Below are 19,542 nucleotides of genomic sequence, written 5' to 3'. Positions count from 1 at the left end.
GAAGAGCTTATTGAGCATGGTGGGGTGGAGCGAGGGTAGAGCTGATTGGGACGAGCGGCTCTGCAGGTGCAGCAGGACTTCCTGATGATCAGAGTGGCGCGGAGCGGGTGTGGGTCTGTTTTTAGAGCCCGGGGAGAGGAGAGGCCTCAGGACGCACCTGCTGACCTGCTGATTGGTCGGGGAAAGAGGGGTCTCAGGATACACGTTTTGGTTGGGGGCGTAAGGCCCCCAGAGGGGTGGGGTGTGGCGTGGGCCGGGGGCGGGAAGGAGTAGGCCAGGTTGCTCAGGGTGGGGCCGTGACAGGGTCTGTTATCCTTGTCTTGATGCGAGGCCTTGAGGACAGTCTCCTTGAAGGGGCCTTGATGCCCAGCGTTGTTCTCATAGATGAATATGCTGTGGTCCTTAACTCCCAGGAGTTCTAGAATTTCGATCTTCATGTGAGAGAGAGAGAGAGTGTGTGGGGGGGGGGGGGGTCTGATACAAAAATTGATTTGGTCTTTGTCCATAGTTCCATGAGCTCCTTCAACTCTTGGGATTTTCTGAGAGATAGGAATGGTTTTTGATTTTGATTTTGATTTATTTTTTGCCTTTTTTTTAGGGCCACTCCTATGGCATATGGAGATTCCCAGGCTAGGGGTCTAATCGGAGCCACAGCAATCATCTAATCACACCACAGCCACAGCAATGCTGGATCCGAGCCGCGTCTGTGACCTACACCACAGTTCACGGCAGTGCTGGATCCTTAACCCACTGAGCAAGGCCAGGGGTCGAACCGGCAACCTCATGGTTCCCAGTCAGATGTGTTTCTGCTGCGCCACAACGGGAACTCCAGCTTTTGCTTTTTATAATGAGCCTCTTTGATCACACTTGAGTTTATGTTGATGAGATCACTAAAGGTGGGACCACTAGGCGACCTCAGGAGGGAGCCAAGGGGTCAGAGCTCCTGACTGACCTCCAGGAACGGGTGGAGGAGAGGCTGGAGAGGAGGCTCATAAACTCAACGGTGAGATTCAGGGAGCTCCCGGGCTGGTGAACATACTGAACCCCCGAGGATGGGCTGCCCTCTGACCTCTTCCTGGCCCTGTGCATCTCTTCCCTTGGGCTGCTCTCTGGCACATCTTTCTAATGAACTCCCAAATGCAAGTGAGGTCTTTCCCCAAGTTCTGTGAGCTGTCCTAGGAAATCACTGAACCTAAAAGGGAAGGGAGCTGGGGGAGGCCTCTGATTTCATTGCCAGGTTGGATGGAGGTGTGGCTAATCTGGGGACCTGATGCTTTTGGCTGGCAAATGAAGCGCGTGTGGGCCTGCGGGACCCTGCTCTTGAGCCTGTGGGGTCTTAATGTTAACTCTGGGTGGTCAGGATGGAATTGAACTAAATGTGACTGGGTCACTTTGCCCTGCAGTAGAAATTGGCACAACGTTGTAAATCAACTACAGTTTAGTGAAAACAATATGAATTTTTTTAGGAATCAAACTGGACTATAGGACCCCAGTTGGTGTCCAGAGAATCAGAGAACTGGCTGTTACTGTTGGAAAGTACTCCGGGAATGTGCTATGGCACTGAAGTTCCTTTCCAACATATACCATCGGATTGAGCTCACACCCTTCAGGAGGAGTGAAGACGTGTCCGTGTAAGAGACAAGAAAATCATCTGCAGAAAAGATTTTTATTTAGTGGTCGGGTCCCAGTGAGTAATGCCAGTCATTGCTTGATTCTGTTAAAAGGTGCTATCAGATACAGTCTTAAGAAAGTGTACAGTGCATCACCAAAAGCTATTTAACTTGGATTGTGTAGAGTAAAAGAAAACTTCATATATCTTGTTCTCTGATAAAATTTTTAAAATACAAAAATGAAAAAAAACCACCCCAAAGCAGTATTCAAAAATAACAACTGTCACCTTGGACTATTTACAGTAAGAAGCCTTTCTCGTAGGAGAGCGCACTCTGCTTCCTTTCTCACATTTGACTTATCCTTTAGAGGTATTCTCACTCCCTCATCTAGCCCTCACTCGTGATTTCTCCCAGTCCTGTCTCTCGTGACACAGGCATCGTCTCTTCCCTCTTACTCATCTTTTAAAAATTACTATTATTACTTCTTCATGGCTGCGCCCATGGCATGTGGAAGTTCCTGGGCCAGGGATTGAAGCTGAGCCGCAGCTGCAGCGTGAGCTGGATCCTTTAACCCACTGCACCGGGATGGAGCTGAACCCGTGACCTGAGCCACTGAAGTCAGATTCTTGACCCGATGCACCCCAACAGGAACTCCCCCTTACTCATCTTTGAGTCTTTCTCTGATGCTCCCTTCTCCTGTTCCCAGTTATCAGTGATTCTACCCAGCAGACGTTTGTTGAGCACCTAATATGTGCCAGGCACTGTGCTGGGAGGGGATAAACACAGATGAAAAGTCACTGACCCCCTCAAGGAGCTCAGAGTTTGGAATGAGTTAAAAAACATTTTTCACATTATATTCCACGAAATCCCAAGCTTCTATGAAGTCAATTTGGGAATTTCTGGAAAGCAAAGTGCACTCAAGGAGGGTCTGTCAATTTATTTAGTCCATCTCAACCCATTCAGAATTGAGAATTCTGCCCTTTTTTATGCAGCTCAGCCTCTACCGCCCAGGCATATATATAGTTAGTCTGAGTTCCAGACTCTGCAGGTGGGAGCCACGTGTTGGGTAGAAGGGGACTATAGCTGCACCAATTTGTTTTTCGGGGGGAGGGCAGCCTTTTCATTGGCTTCTACAAATTCCAAGTGTGAAAAGCCCTTAAACCCGCCCCCAAAATACTAAATTTGAGCAATACATACATATTAAGAACCTCTCTTGATTTGGACTTAACAAGATGCTCTGAAAGCCCCATCGTTTATCAGTGTCCAGCAGGAGCTCTTTTTATTACCTCCATGTATATTTCTTTGTGCTTTTCTGGAACATTTTCTTAGCTTCAAACACAGAAGTAGCACATGAAGCCTGCACGTGACTTTTTTTTTTTCTTTTAGCATGGTTGAACCCCAAACGAGCTCAGTTCCTGCATTTGGCGTACATCCTCTTTGTCCATGAGGCCTCAAGAGCCCCATGGTAGTTCTTAAAGAAAAAAAAAGGCAACCCATGAAATGTAAAATAAAAATTGAACACAGCATACCATGGAAGCAAAAAGTGACACCACACCCTCGCTGCCCTGATCTTGTTGCACGCCTGGCAGACCACGGTCTTGCAGATACTCACATTTGGAAATATTTTCTCTGTCACAGTCACGGCCAAATCACGGTGGCGGGCTTCCCTCTCACAGCGTGTAGTGTATCCTTTCACCAGATCTGCTCAGCCAACCACTGAACCACGATGAGAGGAGCTTGTGTGGGAAAGTTCTGTCCTTGACCCCATGCTCTCCCCAGGGTACGAGGCGGGGTCACACCCCTGTATGGTTTCCATCCAACTGGATGACCCTCGGTCCATCCAAGTGCACTAGTGCCAGATTCAGAACTTCATCATGAGCCGCTTCCAAGCCCTTTGGGTCTGAAGGCAACGTGGGGAGTTGGCATCGTTCCGGTGTTCCGATTGGCCTGCCCGACGCCGTGGTAGGGTGCCTCGATGTCTGAGGTTGGTGAAAAGGACCAGGAGAGCAGGGGCGTCGGCAGAGAGGGAAGGGGGGGTGATCATGCACAAGCTTCTTGCTCTGTCGTGCATTGTATTTTCAGTGTAACAGCGTGTATTTCGACACAGGGCTTGTGCTTTTTCGGTAAATAACTCGCCCTGAAAAGCTCATTTGGCAAATGTGGCCACAAACGCACTCGCGCGTGTGTGTGTGTGTGTGTGTGTGTGTGTGTGTGTGTGGGACGTGTGCAGTGTGTCATGAGGGGATGTGAAAAGTCCTGTGGGTGTGTCCCGGCCCCTCCCCCGCTGCCACACCCACCTCCCCAGCGGGCAAAACCTGATGGGTTACACCTGGTCCGTCTGGTATTCAGACGCTTCCGACAGGGTCTCCGAGAAGCTCAGGAAATTCTCCTGGTACTCGGAACACACGATCTCGTAACGATAGTGCCGGAACTCCACGGCGAAGGTGCCGAAGTAAGACAGGAAGCACATGACCAGGCCCCACTGGACCCTGGCTGCGTACATGTGGATGCCTTGGGCCATCAGGATGAAGTCTGGGGAGAAGCCGTCAAGGAAAGTCCGCCCGCGGGCCGCATGGACACTGGGCTCTCCTCCGGGCAGAAACAGGGTCCCCGAAAAGCCTGGCTCCCGCTTCGCTAGCGAAAGTTAGGCTGGCACACCCGGCTCAACACCAGCACCTACATGAGTTGGGAGTTCCTGACGTAGCGCAGCGGAAACGAATCTGACTAGCATCCACGAGGACGCAGGTTCCATCCCTGGCCTCGCTCCGTGGGTGAAGGATCCGGCGTTGCCATGAGCTGTGGTGTAGGTCGCAGACACAGCTCGGATCTCTAGTTGCTGTGGCTGTGGGGTAGGCCGGCGGCTACCGCTCCGATTGCACCCCTAGCCTGGGAACCTCCATATGCGGCAGGTGGGGCCCTAAAAAGACATCTACATGAATAGTACAGGGGAACCTTATCGAGCCTTACTTTGTGCCAGACATGCTTCCAGGTGCTTTCAGCGAAAACTTAATCTTCGCAATAACCTATTATCATCAGTGCATTTAAAGCAAGGACATGGAGGCCACATGGGTAACAGGTATCAACCGGTGGAACTGGGCTTCAGACAGAAGCACTCTCGACTCCCTGGCCATACACTTGACCACTGTATTCTATGACTGCCTAATAAACTGTGAGAGTAGCTAAAGAATTATAATTCCAAAGTAATTAGCCAGAAAAATAAAGTTACATTTATAAAGACATTGCAAAGGGCTGTGGAACAATTTGAACATGTCCAACTCCATCCATACAAACTGTCTGTCTCTGCCCGGCTATTGATAGCGTCGACATGGCCCTTCTTTCCTCTGGTTTCCACGATTGTCTTTCAGACAATACTGCATAGGCCGGTTTCATTCCTGGTGCTGCATTTAAGCTTGTGCCCAGCGGAAAACAGGCAATGAAAAAAGCAAAGAAACGCCAATGCATTTGGAGTGCACATGCACACACACACACACACACGTGCGCGCGCGCCCCAGTATACATGAAGGCAGGAGCTAGGAAGGAGAAAGGTTCATAGAGGCCATGGACTAAAGAAAGTTATTTAGAAAAATCAGAAAATTTCCCTCAGAATTAGTTCTACCTTCAGAACTTAGACTTAAAATCTTGGAAAATTTTCGGAGAGCAAAAAAAAGTATGTGAAAAGTACTTCAGCCAAACTTTGCTTCCCTGACAAGGCCTGGATCCATTCACCCAAGAACCAAGAAATGATTCCAAGTCTTCAGAAATAGCCTGGATCAGAATTGTTTGGTATAAGCTCAAAACTCAGAATAATTTAAAATCTGTACATACTTTTTGCCTGAGGATTCAAAATCTTGCCAAAGCAATATTAACTTACTACCTAAGTTACCGGGAGAGAGAGGACTGGCAGAGTTCATCAACTATTTTATCGGGTTGCTAGCAATAAGCAAGTTTCTTGGCCTGAAGTTCAAGTCCTTAAATGTTCTCCACCTCATTGTCACTGCACAACTTGAGAAAACCACTGCAATGACTGAACGGCAGTTTGTGAGGGAAGAAGAAATACCTGGCTCCAAGGACTCCACGAACTAAAGAACGTCTCCGAGCTTCGTGTTTTAAAGCCACCCTACGGAGGGATGGCACAGTGGTTAAGGCTGCAGAACTGAGCCTGAGTTTAAAACGAATCGACACAAACGATGTGGGATCGCGGGTAAACTAACCTTTGTTTTACACGATTCTCATCGGTTGAGTGAGGATTCAAAGGGTTGACACATTTAACGTGCTTGGAACAAGGCCAGCACGTTACAAGCGCCCAGTGAACATTGGCTGCTACACCGGGATTGGAATCGCGACAGCCGTCCAGCGGGCCAACAGAGAAACCTTCACCTCTCTTTCCCCGACTTCCCAGCGACGCCGCAAACTCTTGGGCTGGCTCCGCCCCCACGGGACGGGTGGCTGATCTGATTGGTGGGCTCGGAATTGGCCGGCTTCCACTGGGCCGATGCTACCAGGAGGTGGGGTCGCTGTGCTCCTCCCTAGACGAGTCTCTGCGGGTGGGCTTGAGATTAAACTGAGTTCTCCTCTCCCTTTCCCCGATTTCTCTGCTTATTACTGGGTGGATACACTGAATTCCAGGGTGTGAGAGAGGAAGTCTGAACCATTCTCCTTTCCTAGTTTACCAGGAATAAAGACTGATCTCTCGATCCGCATCTGACCCCTGGTATCTATTCTCCACTGGTTCAAACTCCCAGGGAGGAAGGGAAATAAACAGCCCCTCAAAACTCAAAAATATTTGCCTAGGACAATAGCCTGGTTCTTGAATTTCTTTTCCAGAAGAGTTTACCTGTTTTCCTGAAAGATATAAAGGTATTTGTCCCTTGAAATTCATTTTGGAATAAGTAAATGAAATAACAGGGCCACTAATAAAGTCACAAATGAGAAATTTTTAGGATGGAAAGAAAACAAGCATCGTTCTCTTTGGGTCATTCAGTCTGTGTTTCTAACAAAGGGAAGTCTTTACGTCATCAAGGACAGGAGAATGCTGACGTCATTCCTACAGATTGAAAACAATTAAGAGAAAGCAGAGCTTGTTTTATTTTCAGTTCTCTTTGGTGTGAAAAATAGGTCTGAGAGACTTCATCTTTATACCCATTTCTTTTGTTGTCTAAGATTATGAGATGATCTGAGAGTATACCCTAAGCAACTGAGATGGCACTTTTCTTCTTTTCAACATAAACAAGTTATCTGTGCTTTACTCTCACTGACAAAGCACCTTTTCACATTCAAAGGATACAGAGGACCACACAGAGAGTGATAGATGCTGAGAGAATAACGCGTGGAATTCCAGTTTTCCGTCCTTCATTCCTGATGTTGACTTTGAGTGTCAAGGCAGCCTGGATCCAGCAGGTCAATGTGCCAAACCCGAAAGTCAAGGAAGTTCCGACATTATGGATTTCTTCGTCGTTTGTGAGCTAAGGGATGAACAGATAATGACACGTGGAGGCCCGTTTAGAAAAGACACAAGCCAACAGAATATGCGAGTGAGAAAAAATAGGTAAAGGGATGCCCCAATAATGCGATGGTAGGTTTTAGGAAGAAAAGAGGCCTTCATTGGAGTTCCCGTCATGGCTCAGCGGAAATGAATTAGACCAGCATCCATGAGGACGCGGGTTCGATTCCTGGCCTCAATAAGTGGGGTTAAGCATCTGGCGTTGCCGTGAGCTGTGGTGTAGGTCACAGACTCGGCTCAGATCCCCTGTTGGTGTGGCTGTGGTGTAGGCCAACAGGTGCCACTCCGATTCGACCCCTAGCCCGGGAGCCTCTATATGCTTCGGGTGTGGCCCTAAAAAGACAAAAAAAGGAAAAGAAAAGAGGCCTTCATTTCCACTGGCTCTTTAATTAATTAGTTAACTTATTTATTTTTTGCTTTTTAGGGCTGCATTGGCGGCACATGGAAGTTCCTAGGCTAGGGGTCAAATCAAAGCTGTAGCTGCCAGTCTACACCACACCACAGCAGCATGAGATCAAAGCCTTGTCTGCGACCTACACCACAGCTCATGGCAACACTGGATCCTTAACCCACTGAGCCAGGCCAGGGATCGAACCCGCATGGATCCTAGTCAGGTTCCTTACTGCTGAGCCACGACGGGAACTCCCATTTCCCGTGGCTCTTTGTGCTTATTCTTCCATTGGTTAGATCTCTGAGGGGAAGAAGGGAAGTAAATAGTGACCCCCAAACCTCCAAACCTTTGTCTGGAAAAAACCTACAAGCAGTGGTAATCTGTTTGAATATATTTTCCAGATAAGTTTTGTTAAAAAGTAAAAGAAAAAAAGCACGAGAGTTGTGAAAAGAAAAAAGAGAGAGACATGTCAAATTTTCTGCAAACATAACCCCCAAACTCTGTTGTCCAGACTAAGAAATGACACTGGAAGCTGGCTGTGTAATTTACTCGCTGAGGACACCGAGTTCTCAGCAGGTCAAGACTTCACTGGCCTGGACAACTAATGACCCTTGGGCTATGCTCTGCTCCTGCCAAACCGGCCAGTCTGTGTAATGTGGCCAATTCATTGCTAATGGGCTTTTGTTTTCCTGTTATAATAAAACAACTGCACTTAGGGCTTTTGCCGTACTTGGGGCCCATTAAAGGGCAACAGTGTTGGAAGATTCCTGGCCAAAGCTTTTATACAGTTAGTAGGTTAAAGAAGACCTATTTGAATTATTTCTATTGGGGGTTAGAGTATAAACTGCCCAAATCATTTAAAAAATATATCTGTCACTTAAAACACCTTTAGTAATTACATATATATATATTTTTTTGTCTTTTTGCCTTTTCTAGGGCTGCTCCTGTGACATATGGAGATTCCCAGGCTAGGGGTCTAATCAAAGCTGTAGCCGCCGGCCTACGCCATAGACACAGCAACGTGGGATCCAAGCCACATCTGTGGCCTACACCACAGCTCATGGCAACATCAGAGCCTTACTTAACTCGCTGAGCGAGGCCAGGGATCGGACCCGCAACCTCATGGTCCCTAGTCGGATTCGTTAACCACTGAGCCACGACGGGAACTCCATAATTACATATATTCTTAACCACACATATAGTACCCCACATATATAGGAAACATACAGGACAACAAAATCTGTTGAAGAGATGGCTTTCAAAACATGGTAAGGAGTTCCCACTGTGGCTCAGCAGGTTAAGAACCATAGTGTCCATAAGGATTCGGGTTCAATCCCTGGCCTTGCTCAGTGGGTTAAGGATCTGGTGTTGTTGCAAGCTGTGGTGCAGGTAGCAGAGGTGTCTCGAATCTTGCATTGCTGTGGCTGTGGTGTAGGCTTGCAGCTGCTGCTCCAATTCCACCCCTAGTTTGGGAACTTCCATGTGCTGCAGGTGTGGCTAGAAAAAGAAAAAAAAAATGGTGAAAACATTTTTTGCATCACCATTGCCTTCAGGTGTTTTATTACTTGATGCTGCTTTGAATAATGATTGTGTTATCAATGTTATTTTCCTTTTACCATTTTTTCCCTATTGTTTTGGTTGTAGGATTTTTTTCTTCTTTGGAAAACACATTTCCCACCCCCCACCCCATAGTTCAAAACACGTTTTTGTTTTTTGTTTTTTTTTTTGTCTTTTTGCCATTTCTGGGCCGCTCCCGAGGCATATGGAGGTTCCCAGGCTAGGGGTCGAATCGGAGCTGTAGCCGCTGGCCTACGCCAGAGCCACAGCAACACAGGATCTGAGCCACATCTGCGACCTACACCACAGCTCACGGCAACGCTGGATCTTTTAACCCACTGAGCAAGGCCAGGGATCGAACCCGCAACCTCATGGTTCCTAGTCGGATTCGCTAACCACTGAGCCATGACGGGAACTCCAAAACACATATTTTTGAAATATTTTAAATAATGATTCCCCAAGTCCAGTTTTACTTCTAGGAAATTGGTCTCATATGCTATACACAGTCTATTCATTAATTTTAAATCCACTTTTAAACATAGACAATGTAGTTATGTGGGTCAAATTTTGAGAAACTATAGATTGAAGGGCCTGTCTCCTGTCTCCTGTCTCCTCCTGACCACCTGGTTTTGCCACAGGCAGCTGATGTGTTATCTGTTTCCCATGTAATCTCCTTAGGTATTCTAGAATGTGCTTTGCATCTGGAGTGTCATCATTTCTGGTTTTAAATATTTGTGGGTCACCCGGACAAGCCAACCATGGGGATTCCCTTGGGAACTTGAGTGAAGAGCAAAGTGTCCACTCAGCGACTTCCATCCAAGCCCTGGCTGAGAAAGGATGCTTATTGAGATTTGATAACATGCCAGCAGCGGCAATTCAGGAAAAAAATGCTCTGGGCCCTAACGTTTCGGAGCTTAGTAAACTCTTAAATATCCCCTTGATAATTCACTCTCCTGGCCAATATGTTCTAAGAAGGCAGCTTCCTCGTTGTCTAGATTGATATGGAATAAGACCTAGAATAGTTAAAGGAATCGGTGGGATTGCCAGCCTGCCGGTCAAATGGTCCATTAAGTAAAAAATCCTATTGAGTTGCTCCTGTGAGTCAGGGGCTGTCTTGGGGAACGGGTTATCCTAACGGGGTGAATTATCAGCACTGAGGATTAAGGACAAGAGTCAGTCTTAGAAAATGTACCACCAGGTTTGCAGCAAGCACGTTACTAAGCGCTTGCTGGAACGCTGAGGGTCTGGACCCCAAGACCGTTTGGATTTCCCTCAGACAGGGGAGAAATGTCAGGAGTGGTGCTTGAGGGCAAGAAGGAAGTTTCCAGCAGCACTACAGCAGAGGCTGGAGAATGCTGGGGAGGGGACAGAGGCAGGAAACACAGATGGCTTTTGTCACCGTGCAGGGGTCTCCATGTCCGTTCTACAAATGAAGTTATTTAGGTCAGGGCTGGGCGATGACATTGGCAAGGGAAATTATGCTTAAATCACCTTGGGCCTCTAAACTTCTGGGAGGAAGATTTCAGGTTAGTATCTTTTGTATAAGTCGTAAGTACTCTAGAGATATTCTGGGTTTTCAAACTGACTCCCATATGAGCATGCTAATCTGAAATGCAAATTTTCATCCAACAAGGCCGTTCATTCAGTGTTTAACGATAGAAAGATAATGATCCTATTAGTTTTCTAGAAGGTACTTTAGGATACAATTTGTTACGAAAAAAAGCGCACAACACTTTGAAAGCTTTTGTAGCAGATATATATCTGTTTTAGTGGCTAGGTTTCCCAATAGCTGTGCTGTATTTCCAATGCATAGTGAGGACTCCTACACATATAATTTGAATTTATGCAGGCCAGGCTCAAAGGCCAGACAGGATGACTGCTGGAGAACACGTGCATATCAGGAACCACTGTTAGGGTTCTTTTTTTTTAACATTCGTGCAGAATTTTATGGGCGACATAGTGACTATGCCTCGGTGGCTGTGATACTCATGCAGGTGAGGCGTGAGATGGAGGTGAAAAAGGCTAAATGAAGTACCTGAAAATTACCAAGTAAGGTCATTCCAAAGGAAGCCAGACAGAGCGCCACCAAGCCGCTAATATTCAGCCACGGATTTAAAACCTTTGGTTTCAGCTGTATGAAGCGCAGAACAGCTACCACAAGAGCTGGGAATAAAACAAAATGTTAAAATTGAACAATTTCAACCACACACCTAGACTAGGAAGCAGAGTTCTAAAGCCACCATGTGCAAAATTAAACTTTTTGCCACAGTACATTTTTAAATCTCTGAAATGACTTTTTTTTTTCTTTTTTGTCTTTTTGTCTTTGCAGGGCTGCACCTGCGGCATATGGAGGTTTCCAGGCTAGGCGTCTGATCAGAGCTGTCGCTGCCGGCCTCCACCACAGCCACAGCAACGCCAGATCCGAGCCACGACGGGAACTCCTGAAATGACAATTTTTAGAAGAAATTTTCCAGGCAATGCTTCTGTTCATTGAAATGTTTTATTCTAGCGAACCTGGAGAAAGCCGAGAGGAACGGAAGCAGCAGTGCTCTACGTTCTTGGGGGGCAAGACGATGGACTATTACTAGAGCTGTTCTCAGAGTTTCCAAAACCGAGACCAGCGCGGGACAGGCTGGCCTAGGAGAACACTGCAGAGGCGTGGCACACAACAAATCCGAGGGAGAGACAGCCCTGGCACGGGAATCCACCGATCCAATCAGCCTTTGGCTCAGAACAGAGTTAAGACAGGCAGGGCAAGAAAACACGGGGAAGAAGGCAAGGCTACCACGTCTGGACAAGCCTGCTGGTCCCTGTGCCAGAAACCATTCCTGGGGTTTGGAAGGAAGAGAGAGGCAAGTGTACAAACCCCTTTATTACTAGGTCGCTGCCACGTCCCCCTGATTCTTCCCGAGGGGGTTCACTGTCAAGGGATGACGATAGTTCATCCAAATTAGGGCAGTTATAGCGATTAAATCATGGGATCTGTAACAGGAAATCTCTGGAATCTGTATATTAACATAGCAGAGTTGACGGCTTGCTATGTCCTAAAAATTATACTGATTATATTGAGAAAGTTAAATTCTTCCAAGTGATATTAATGACTCATTTTAAAAGCCTACTCTGGAGTTCCCTTGTGATGCAGAGGGTTAGGGATTGGGTATTGTCACTGCAGCAGCTCTAGTCGCTGCCGTGGCACAGGTTTGATCCCTGACCTGGGAACTACCACGGGCATGGCCAAAAAAAAAAAACGACCTATTTTTTGAACGCAATTGTCATCGGAGAATCTGAAGAGAGAATGAAGAATGATACCTAGATTTCAAATCTGACCTCTAATAGTAATCTTGAGGCTGGTCCATAGTCAAGCCACTAACCTAAGAATCTCCATTTAAGTAATTGCTTAGTGCAGGGATATTTTCATATTTAAATAAAAAGCTGGGAGAGGTTAGTCTACAAATGATTTTGAAAAAGCGCTTGCAATTAATGTGTTATATCTAATTTAAGGAAATGCACTTATTATTTGCTGAGGCAATTCACTTTGACATTAAGGTCTAGCAGGGAAGACACTAGAGATTCAAGAATTATCCTATTTGTACTGCAATTAAGTAGGTAATTATTTGCTAAAGGTCTACCTTGATTACAGGCATTATTAGTAGCCATTAATAAACCCATCCACAAATTTGCATTTCCCAAGTATGCTGAATTTCATAGTTTCAAGCTGTAACGTTAAGATCTGAGAATTGACTTTCAGTTCCTAGTACCTCTGATCAAACTGTGGTACAAAATTTGGTTAATATTTGCATTTTGGAAACCAAATAGAAATAAACCATCATTAATGAACTCTCAAGTTGTTTCGCTCTGGTTTATAGCTTTTAGTATATTTATGTTTAAGCCCGTGCCCACCATTCATCATCAAATTAATATATTATACTTGAATTGATCATAGGTTTTCAACCGAATGGGGTTTTTTTTTGGGGGGGGGGGGGACACGCCCACAGCATGTGGAAGTTCCCTGGCCAGGGATCAAACCCATGTCACAGCAGTGACAACTCCAGATTCTTAACCCACTGCCACGAGAGAGCTCCTTCAATCTAATGTTTCGCGGGCTCTAGTTAGGAGTTATAATAAACAGACTCAGGACTCTGTCCTAGAATATGAAAAAACAAGCACAAAGTCTATTACTTTTGGGATGGGAAGAGGAGGGAGAAGTGAGAAGAGAATACATCCACCACAAGCTCCTTGACACAAAGTCAGGTGCTAAAGCCAGAGAAAGAGCCATCGATTCAGCCCAGACACCAGCACACAGGCACTGGGCAGACACTGGCTCATTGAGGGAGTGTGTATTTAGTGAGGGCATAATGACAAGATACCAAGGCAGGCTCTTGAAAAAATGACTAATGAAACGTATGCCTCTGGGATGGCTCTGGGTGTCGCTGAGTTTGGAGGGACTGGATGGTGCTGGGACTCTGGCCAAAGCCCGAACCTGCTGCTGAGGCAGACGCCGAAAGGGCCCTTGGCGAGCGCCACCCAGGTAGCCCCCGGAGTCAGTGCCCCTCTGTTACTCATTCTTGCCAGTGAACCCTGGACAAGTGTCCTTCTCCTGGCTGCAGCATTGCCAGCTTCTCACTTGTAACACAGATAATAAATCATCAAGAACAGATGATGGAATGAAGCAGGACACAGAAACCTCCTTGAAGACGCAACACTCCTGACTTCCAGAGTTGCATTCCCAACCCATGTGAACTCCATTATTCATCCGCTGAGACTGAGCATACTTTTCTTTTTTTTTTTCGTCTTTTGTCTTTTTAGGGCCACACCCGCGGCACATGGAGGTTCCCAGGCTAGGGGTCCAATCGGAGCTGTAGCCATGGGCCTACACCACAGCCACAGCCACTGCCACGCCGGATCCCTAACCCACTGAGTGAGGCCAGGAATTGAACCCGCATCCTCACGGATGCTAGTTGGATTCCGATGCACCACAATGGGAACTCCCAGAAAAGCTACCCTTTTTTGTGTGTGTGGCCACGGGGTGCAGCAGCTTGATGTGGGATCTCAGTTCCCAGCCCAGGGACTGAACCCAGGCCTCTGCAGCAAAAGCACCTAATCTTAACCACTAGGCCACCAGGGAACTTAATAGCTTTTATTTTTATTGAATTATTTCTTTATTTTTGCTTTTTAGAGCCGCACCCGTGGCACATGGAAGTTCCCAGGCTAGGGGATGCAATCGGAGCTCCAGCTGTCAGCCCACACCACAGCCACAGCACCGGATCCCCGACCCACTGCGAGAGGCCAGGGATCAAGCCCGCATCCTCATGGATGCCAGACGGATTGGTTCCTCGGCGTCACAGCCGGACTCCACCATGCTTCCCTTTTAAATGAGGTTCTGGTTGAAATTTTAGGGTTGTGGAAATAATAAAGCCTCTGGTCTGTTAACAGTTTTACTAACAGGTTAAATGGAGGCAGATTCAGACTGTCATGAAGTCCATTTTCAACCAAGTTTTTGTTTTTGTCTTTGTTTTTCTTTTTAGGGCTGCACAGGCGGCAAATGGAAGCTCCCAGGCTAGGGGTCCAATCGGAGCTTCAGCTGCCGGCTGACACCACAGCCACAGCAACGTCAAATCCAAGCCGGGTCTGCAACCCACACCAGAGCTCATGGCAATGCTGGATCCTTAACCCACTGCGCAAGGCCAGGGGTAGAAGCTGAATCCTCATGGATACTAGTCAGGTTCTTAACTCACTGAGCCACAACGGGAACTCCCATGAACCAAGTAGTATTTAATTGCACCTTCTTGAAAAAGCGCTCTGAGCAGTAGGACAATTTCAAAGCCATCTTTACACAGGGGAACCAAGTTTTACGATATTACCATTCCACTCAATAGATATATCTTCTGGTTTCATTAGTGATTTCAGATTTTACTTACAGTTTGAGCCAAAAAATTTTTTTAAACCCACGCTTCTGTTGTTTTTGAGACTTAGAACAGTCCTTTGCTCTACAAGTGTCCCCTATTCATCTGTCTGTTAAAAAGTACAACTATTGGAGCAATTGCTTAGCTTCCAGGTTAAATGCTCTATGTTCAGGCTGACTGGTTTTTTAAAGTTCTAACTCAGAATAGCAGCTCTTCACTGCAGCTCTCGACTGGTGCCGGGCCAAGTTCTTTTTCATTTTGTTTAGTTTTACTGTTTATGCATCAATAATCGCTATTTACGGCCACAGTAGAACATGACAATCAATAGGTTTTGGCTGAAGGAGGGAGACCAGCTGCTATTAGGTGACCAAAGCCATTTGGCCAGTAGCTTTGTCCTCACAGCCCCTGCAGGGCAGAAAATAATATTCCTTTTGAGAAATCGGTCTCAGGTCTTCCCCTCCCCTCCCAGGAGAAATAAACATGTGGATTCAGGACAAGGAACATAACGAATTCTGCAAAGAAAATCACTGACCATTTGATCTCTGATTCGTCCATCAAAGCGCTAAAAGATCTTGCTAACTGACTTAATAAATGCTACACCAACTCATCTGTAGATTGTAAATTATAATCTATATAGCTACCAACAAGCAGTGATTTATAGGTGGTCTAAGTTGTTTCTTATGGTCAGTCGTGTCACCTAAATTAATAGTCTGAGGTCCAAGAGGGACAGTCCTGGGAAGACAAAAGCATCCACAGTTGAGAGCAAGAATCATTGGTAAACTGATTCTCTTTCATTCGAGTTGATAAATAAATAGTTGTTGGTCTACTCCCACCGAACACTAATCTCAATCAGCTTTGTGTCTACCAGACGGCACTAAAAATGATGAAAGATAATTCTAAACACTGGAAGCTGCAATACCTTTGAAGAAAAGCCACTAAAGATGTGATGGCTTCATGGTGGAGCAGGGGAGGACTGGGGACCAGAGGATGAGGCACATGCCATCTGCAGGAGGAGAGCTTGTTTTCATGATTGTGTTTTTGGAAATGCTTTTACAATGAGTTAATCATATGCTTTAGAACTGGATCGATTTGTGAGCTGTGCAAACTGGCATTTTTTTTTTTTTTTTTAGATTTTGCCCTAAGGACTGCTGGGACAGATCCCCTTGTCTTAAGACTAGAAAGGAAACAGTATGTGGCTTCCAACGTGTCCCTTGGCTTCTTTAAAGCCAAGGGCAGTCTCCTGCGTATCGTGATTAGAAGAGGGAGTGTTTGCAAAACACTTAGCATTGTGCCTGGCATATTAAATGATTGGCATGAATCACTGCTATTATTGCCTTCCATGGGGATGATCGTACGAGGAGGAACCAACCTGCAGGCCCACGTGGTGTGACCGCAGCAGGGCTGGGAAGGGTCCCCGCCCCGGCAAGTGCAGGTCCCGCTTGGGACTCTGGGTTCTCTTAAAAGCAAGTATCTCCTTAGGTCATTCATACCTTAGTATGAATATGCTGATAAGCTCTTCTCAGAAGCATGGTACCCAGAGTAGGAGAAAAGACGAGAACCTGGCTCCTGGCAGCTCTGAGGACACGACCAGACTGACTGGCAGCTCCTGGTGCCCCCCCCCCCCCCGCCCCGGAACATGTGCCACATTCCTCAGGTTCTGAGCCTCCGGAACCAACTAAGGTTCTGCCTGTGTTGCATGTTGGAGCAGCCACCCCCCTTGATTGGCTGGGGAATTCTATAGGTCTTCTCCTTTCCTATAGCACACACTGAAAAGGAATATATAAGAGTAAGCAGAGTTTTTCTGGAGGGGTGGGTATTTGTAATGAAATAACAGGCCATCTCTTGGGGAACAGGTGCTATGAAGGCCAAATGCTCCCTCGGTAATAACATTAGCATTATCTCCTACCTGGAATCAAAGTCTCACTGCCCAGAAGAACCATTTCCAAACCAACTATAACAGAAAAAATAAAACCAAAAAACAAAGCAGAACCATTTCCAGAAAAGCAGCTGTCCCTGTCACTGGCAGGCACCGTCACCCCCCAGCAGGCTCCTGGTGGTAGCTGGTTGACCCTTTGCAAGGCACCCAGGAGTCCTGGCCCAGAGGTCATGGTCCGTGAGGTCAGTTCGGCAAAGGACAGGAGAGCGTGGCTGGGTCCCATGATCCCCAGAGGGAGGTGCTCACAGACCAGAGGGGACATGGTATTAAATGGGGGTGTTGGTCCGCGAAGGAAAGGAGGGGAATTGGGGCTGGATGTGACTGCAAATGTTTTCCTTCCTTTTTTAGCTTCGTTTCTATCTGCCAGCTCGATGTGTGTACAGGCACAGGGGAGAGCATCACCTAATGTCAGCGCTGACCTTTCTTTCCTGTTTTTATGAGCTTTGAAGACAATATCTCCACGCATCAATATTTATCACAGAGCCTACGCACGTTTCATCCTTGCCAGTGAAGAGATAAATAAGGCATTCTTTTTAAAGCAAACATATCGCACAATATTACGTTCTCACGCAGGATTTTATGGCACACGAAATAGACTGTTTCATGGGGCAAAAGAAATAAAGTCAAGAATTCGCTAAAGTGGTGAAAGCCGGTCAAGGGACAAGAAAATGTAAGGTAAGCAGGTGACTGTAAAAGGATTTATGAGAAAGAAAGACCCTCCAAAGAAAAAGCCCGCTTCAGCATCTTGACATGATATGATACCAAACCATCTACTAGGCCCACCAGGCAAGTGGTATGGGTTTGGGAGAATTTCAAATAAAAACGGAAGAGACCAAAGCACGTACGGTAGTCCTTAAGCTCTTCTTACCTAGGAAGGCTGCCATGTTCATAACTTGACTAAACACGCAGCTTGCAGGAGGCTCATCACCTGCAATACTTGACAAACAGGAAGTATTTTATTATTACTGTCGTCGAGCTGCTAACTCTCCGCCAGGGACGGAATGTCTGCGTCTCTCCAACTTCTGTGTTGAAATCTTAACCCCCACTGTGATGACGTCAGGAGCTGGGGCCTTTGGGGGGCGATTAGGTCACGAGGGTGGCGCCTCGTGAACAAGACCAGGGCCCTTGGAAGAGGGACCCCAGAGGGCTCTCATCCTCTTTCTGCCCCGTGAAGGCACGAGGAGAAGACGGCGGCCTGCACCTCGCAAGAGGGCTCCCATCAGAACCCGACCGCACGGGCACCCTGACCTTGAACGTCTGGCCTCCAGGGAGGCGAGAAATACCCTTCTGATGTTTATACGCCACCCAGTCGATGCCCCTTTGTCTCAGTAGCCAGAACCAAGACACCCTCCCAACCTTTCCTCAGATCCAGTGGTTCAGAAGAGAATTAATCAAGTTACCTTATGTATGGCGCATGCTTCACACCCAGTTTCCTGGATAACAGAAAAAACCCAGAGGCTCAGGTTAAAGCCTGGTCACTGGTGCAGTTTAACTTCACTAGGGGCAAAGGCGTTGTTACATCTATGGATGAACAAAGCTTAGGGTCACGTTACCTTTCAGCTGAATTTAATGGGAAAATCTTGTCATCTTCCACAGCTATGAAGTATCTAATGAAGAAAAAAAACAAAAATTTATGAAACAAAGACCTTTTTAAAAAGCCAGGAGTCATCTGTTTCCCGCTTTTATGGGACCAACCACACGACGTCATGGTGAAGTTCTCTGAACAGGGAAAGGGCTGCTTTGCTGCCCTGCTCTGCCTACAGATCTCCCAGCTTCCTAGAGCTCAGATGTCGTGATTCACAGGATTTCTTTAACTTTCAAGACACTCCCCAAATTAATGCCAATCATATAATCTGGACACTGGGAAACAAATAAGATTGTACAGCTTTAAGCAAACTAACATTAGGATTCAAAGTTTCTAATTTCTCAGGAGTATGTATTCTCCCTTCTTAAAAAAAACTGCAAGGACCTAAAATAATTTCCTAGAATTTAAATAGTACTTGAAATTAGCAAGAGTGGGAACATTTTATGATAAGTAAGGCTTTGAAGGTAATTTGGTACATGTACCAGACCCAGCCGCTCCTTCCAAAAAAACCCACGTTGGCCTGTGAACAGAATCTTTAGCATGTGAATGTCAAATTAGCAACTCTTGCAAATAATGAGTCCATATCCCCGGTGCTCTCCACTACCTGCTTTGCACAGAATTTATTACACACTCTTGTTTTTTTTCTTTGGGTAACAGAAGAAAGGACGAGAAACGGGGACTTCAGCAAGGTCGAATTAGTAAGCATTAGGTTAACATATTTATAAACACATTTAGAGGACTATAACACATGCACAGTCATCCCTCCGTATTGGTGGGGGGTTTGCTTCAGGACCCAGCGCTAGATGCCAGATTCCATGGAAACTCAGGTCCCATGGTCAGCCCTTCGCATACAAGATGCCCCATCTTCGACGTCAACCATGTGATCTATGTAGCACTACAGGATTTACTGAAAAAGATCTGTGTATAAGGGGACCTTTGCAGTTCACTCGTGTTGTTCAAGGTCATCCGTAACCCGTGCACATCCTTCTGTATGCTTTCATCTCCACATCACTTTTAATATGTAATACAAGGTAAACAGTTGTAGATACTGTGTAAATGC

General features: G+C 46.4%; 1 protein-coding gene across 2 annotated transcripts in view; it reads right to left on the bottom strand.

Annotated features, from left to right (window-relative positions):
* Positions 1 to 1,647: 1,647 nt before the first annotated feature.
* Positions 1,648 to 19,542, bottom strand: part of TMEM150C (transmembrane protein 150C) — an 80,340-nt gene continuing 62,445 nt past the window's right edge. For both annotated transcript variants that reach the window (XM_047798784.1, XM_047798785.1), the window contains exons 3-8: positions 18,451 to 18,504; positions 18,298 to 18,330; positions 17,766 to 17,833; positions 11,094 to 11,221; positions 6,895 to 7,072; positions 1,648 to 4,142 (exon numbers count right to left, since the gene is read on the bottom strand). In XM_047798784.1, coding sequence (XP_047654740.1) covers positions 3,934 to 4,142; positions 6,895 to 7,072; positions 11,094 to 11,221; positions 17,766 to 17,833; positions 18,298 to 18,330; positions 18,451 to 18,504 — 670 coding nt within the window. In that variant the 3' untranslated portion in view covers positions 1,648 to 3,933. The remainder of the gene's footprint in view (positions 4,143 to 6,894; positions 7,073 to 11,093; positions 11,222 to 17,765; positions 17,834 to 18,297; positions 18,331 to 18,450; positions 18,505 to 19,542) is intronic.

The sequence above is a fragment of the Phacochoerus africanus genome, chromosome 10 (assembly GCF_016906955.1).
Source record: "Phacochoerus africanus isolate WHEZ1 chromosome 10, ROS_Pafr_v1, whole genome shotgun sequence".
NCBI lineage: Eukaryota > Metazoa > Chordata > Mammalia > Artiodactyla > Suidae > Phacochoerus > Phacochoerus africanus.
The sequence above is the reverse complement of the archived record's forward strand: the minus strand, read 5'-3'. Positions and strand labels throughout refer to the sequence as shown.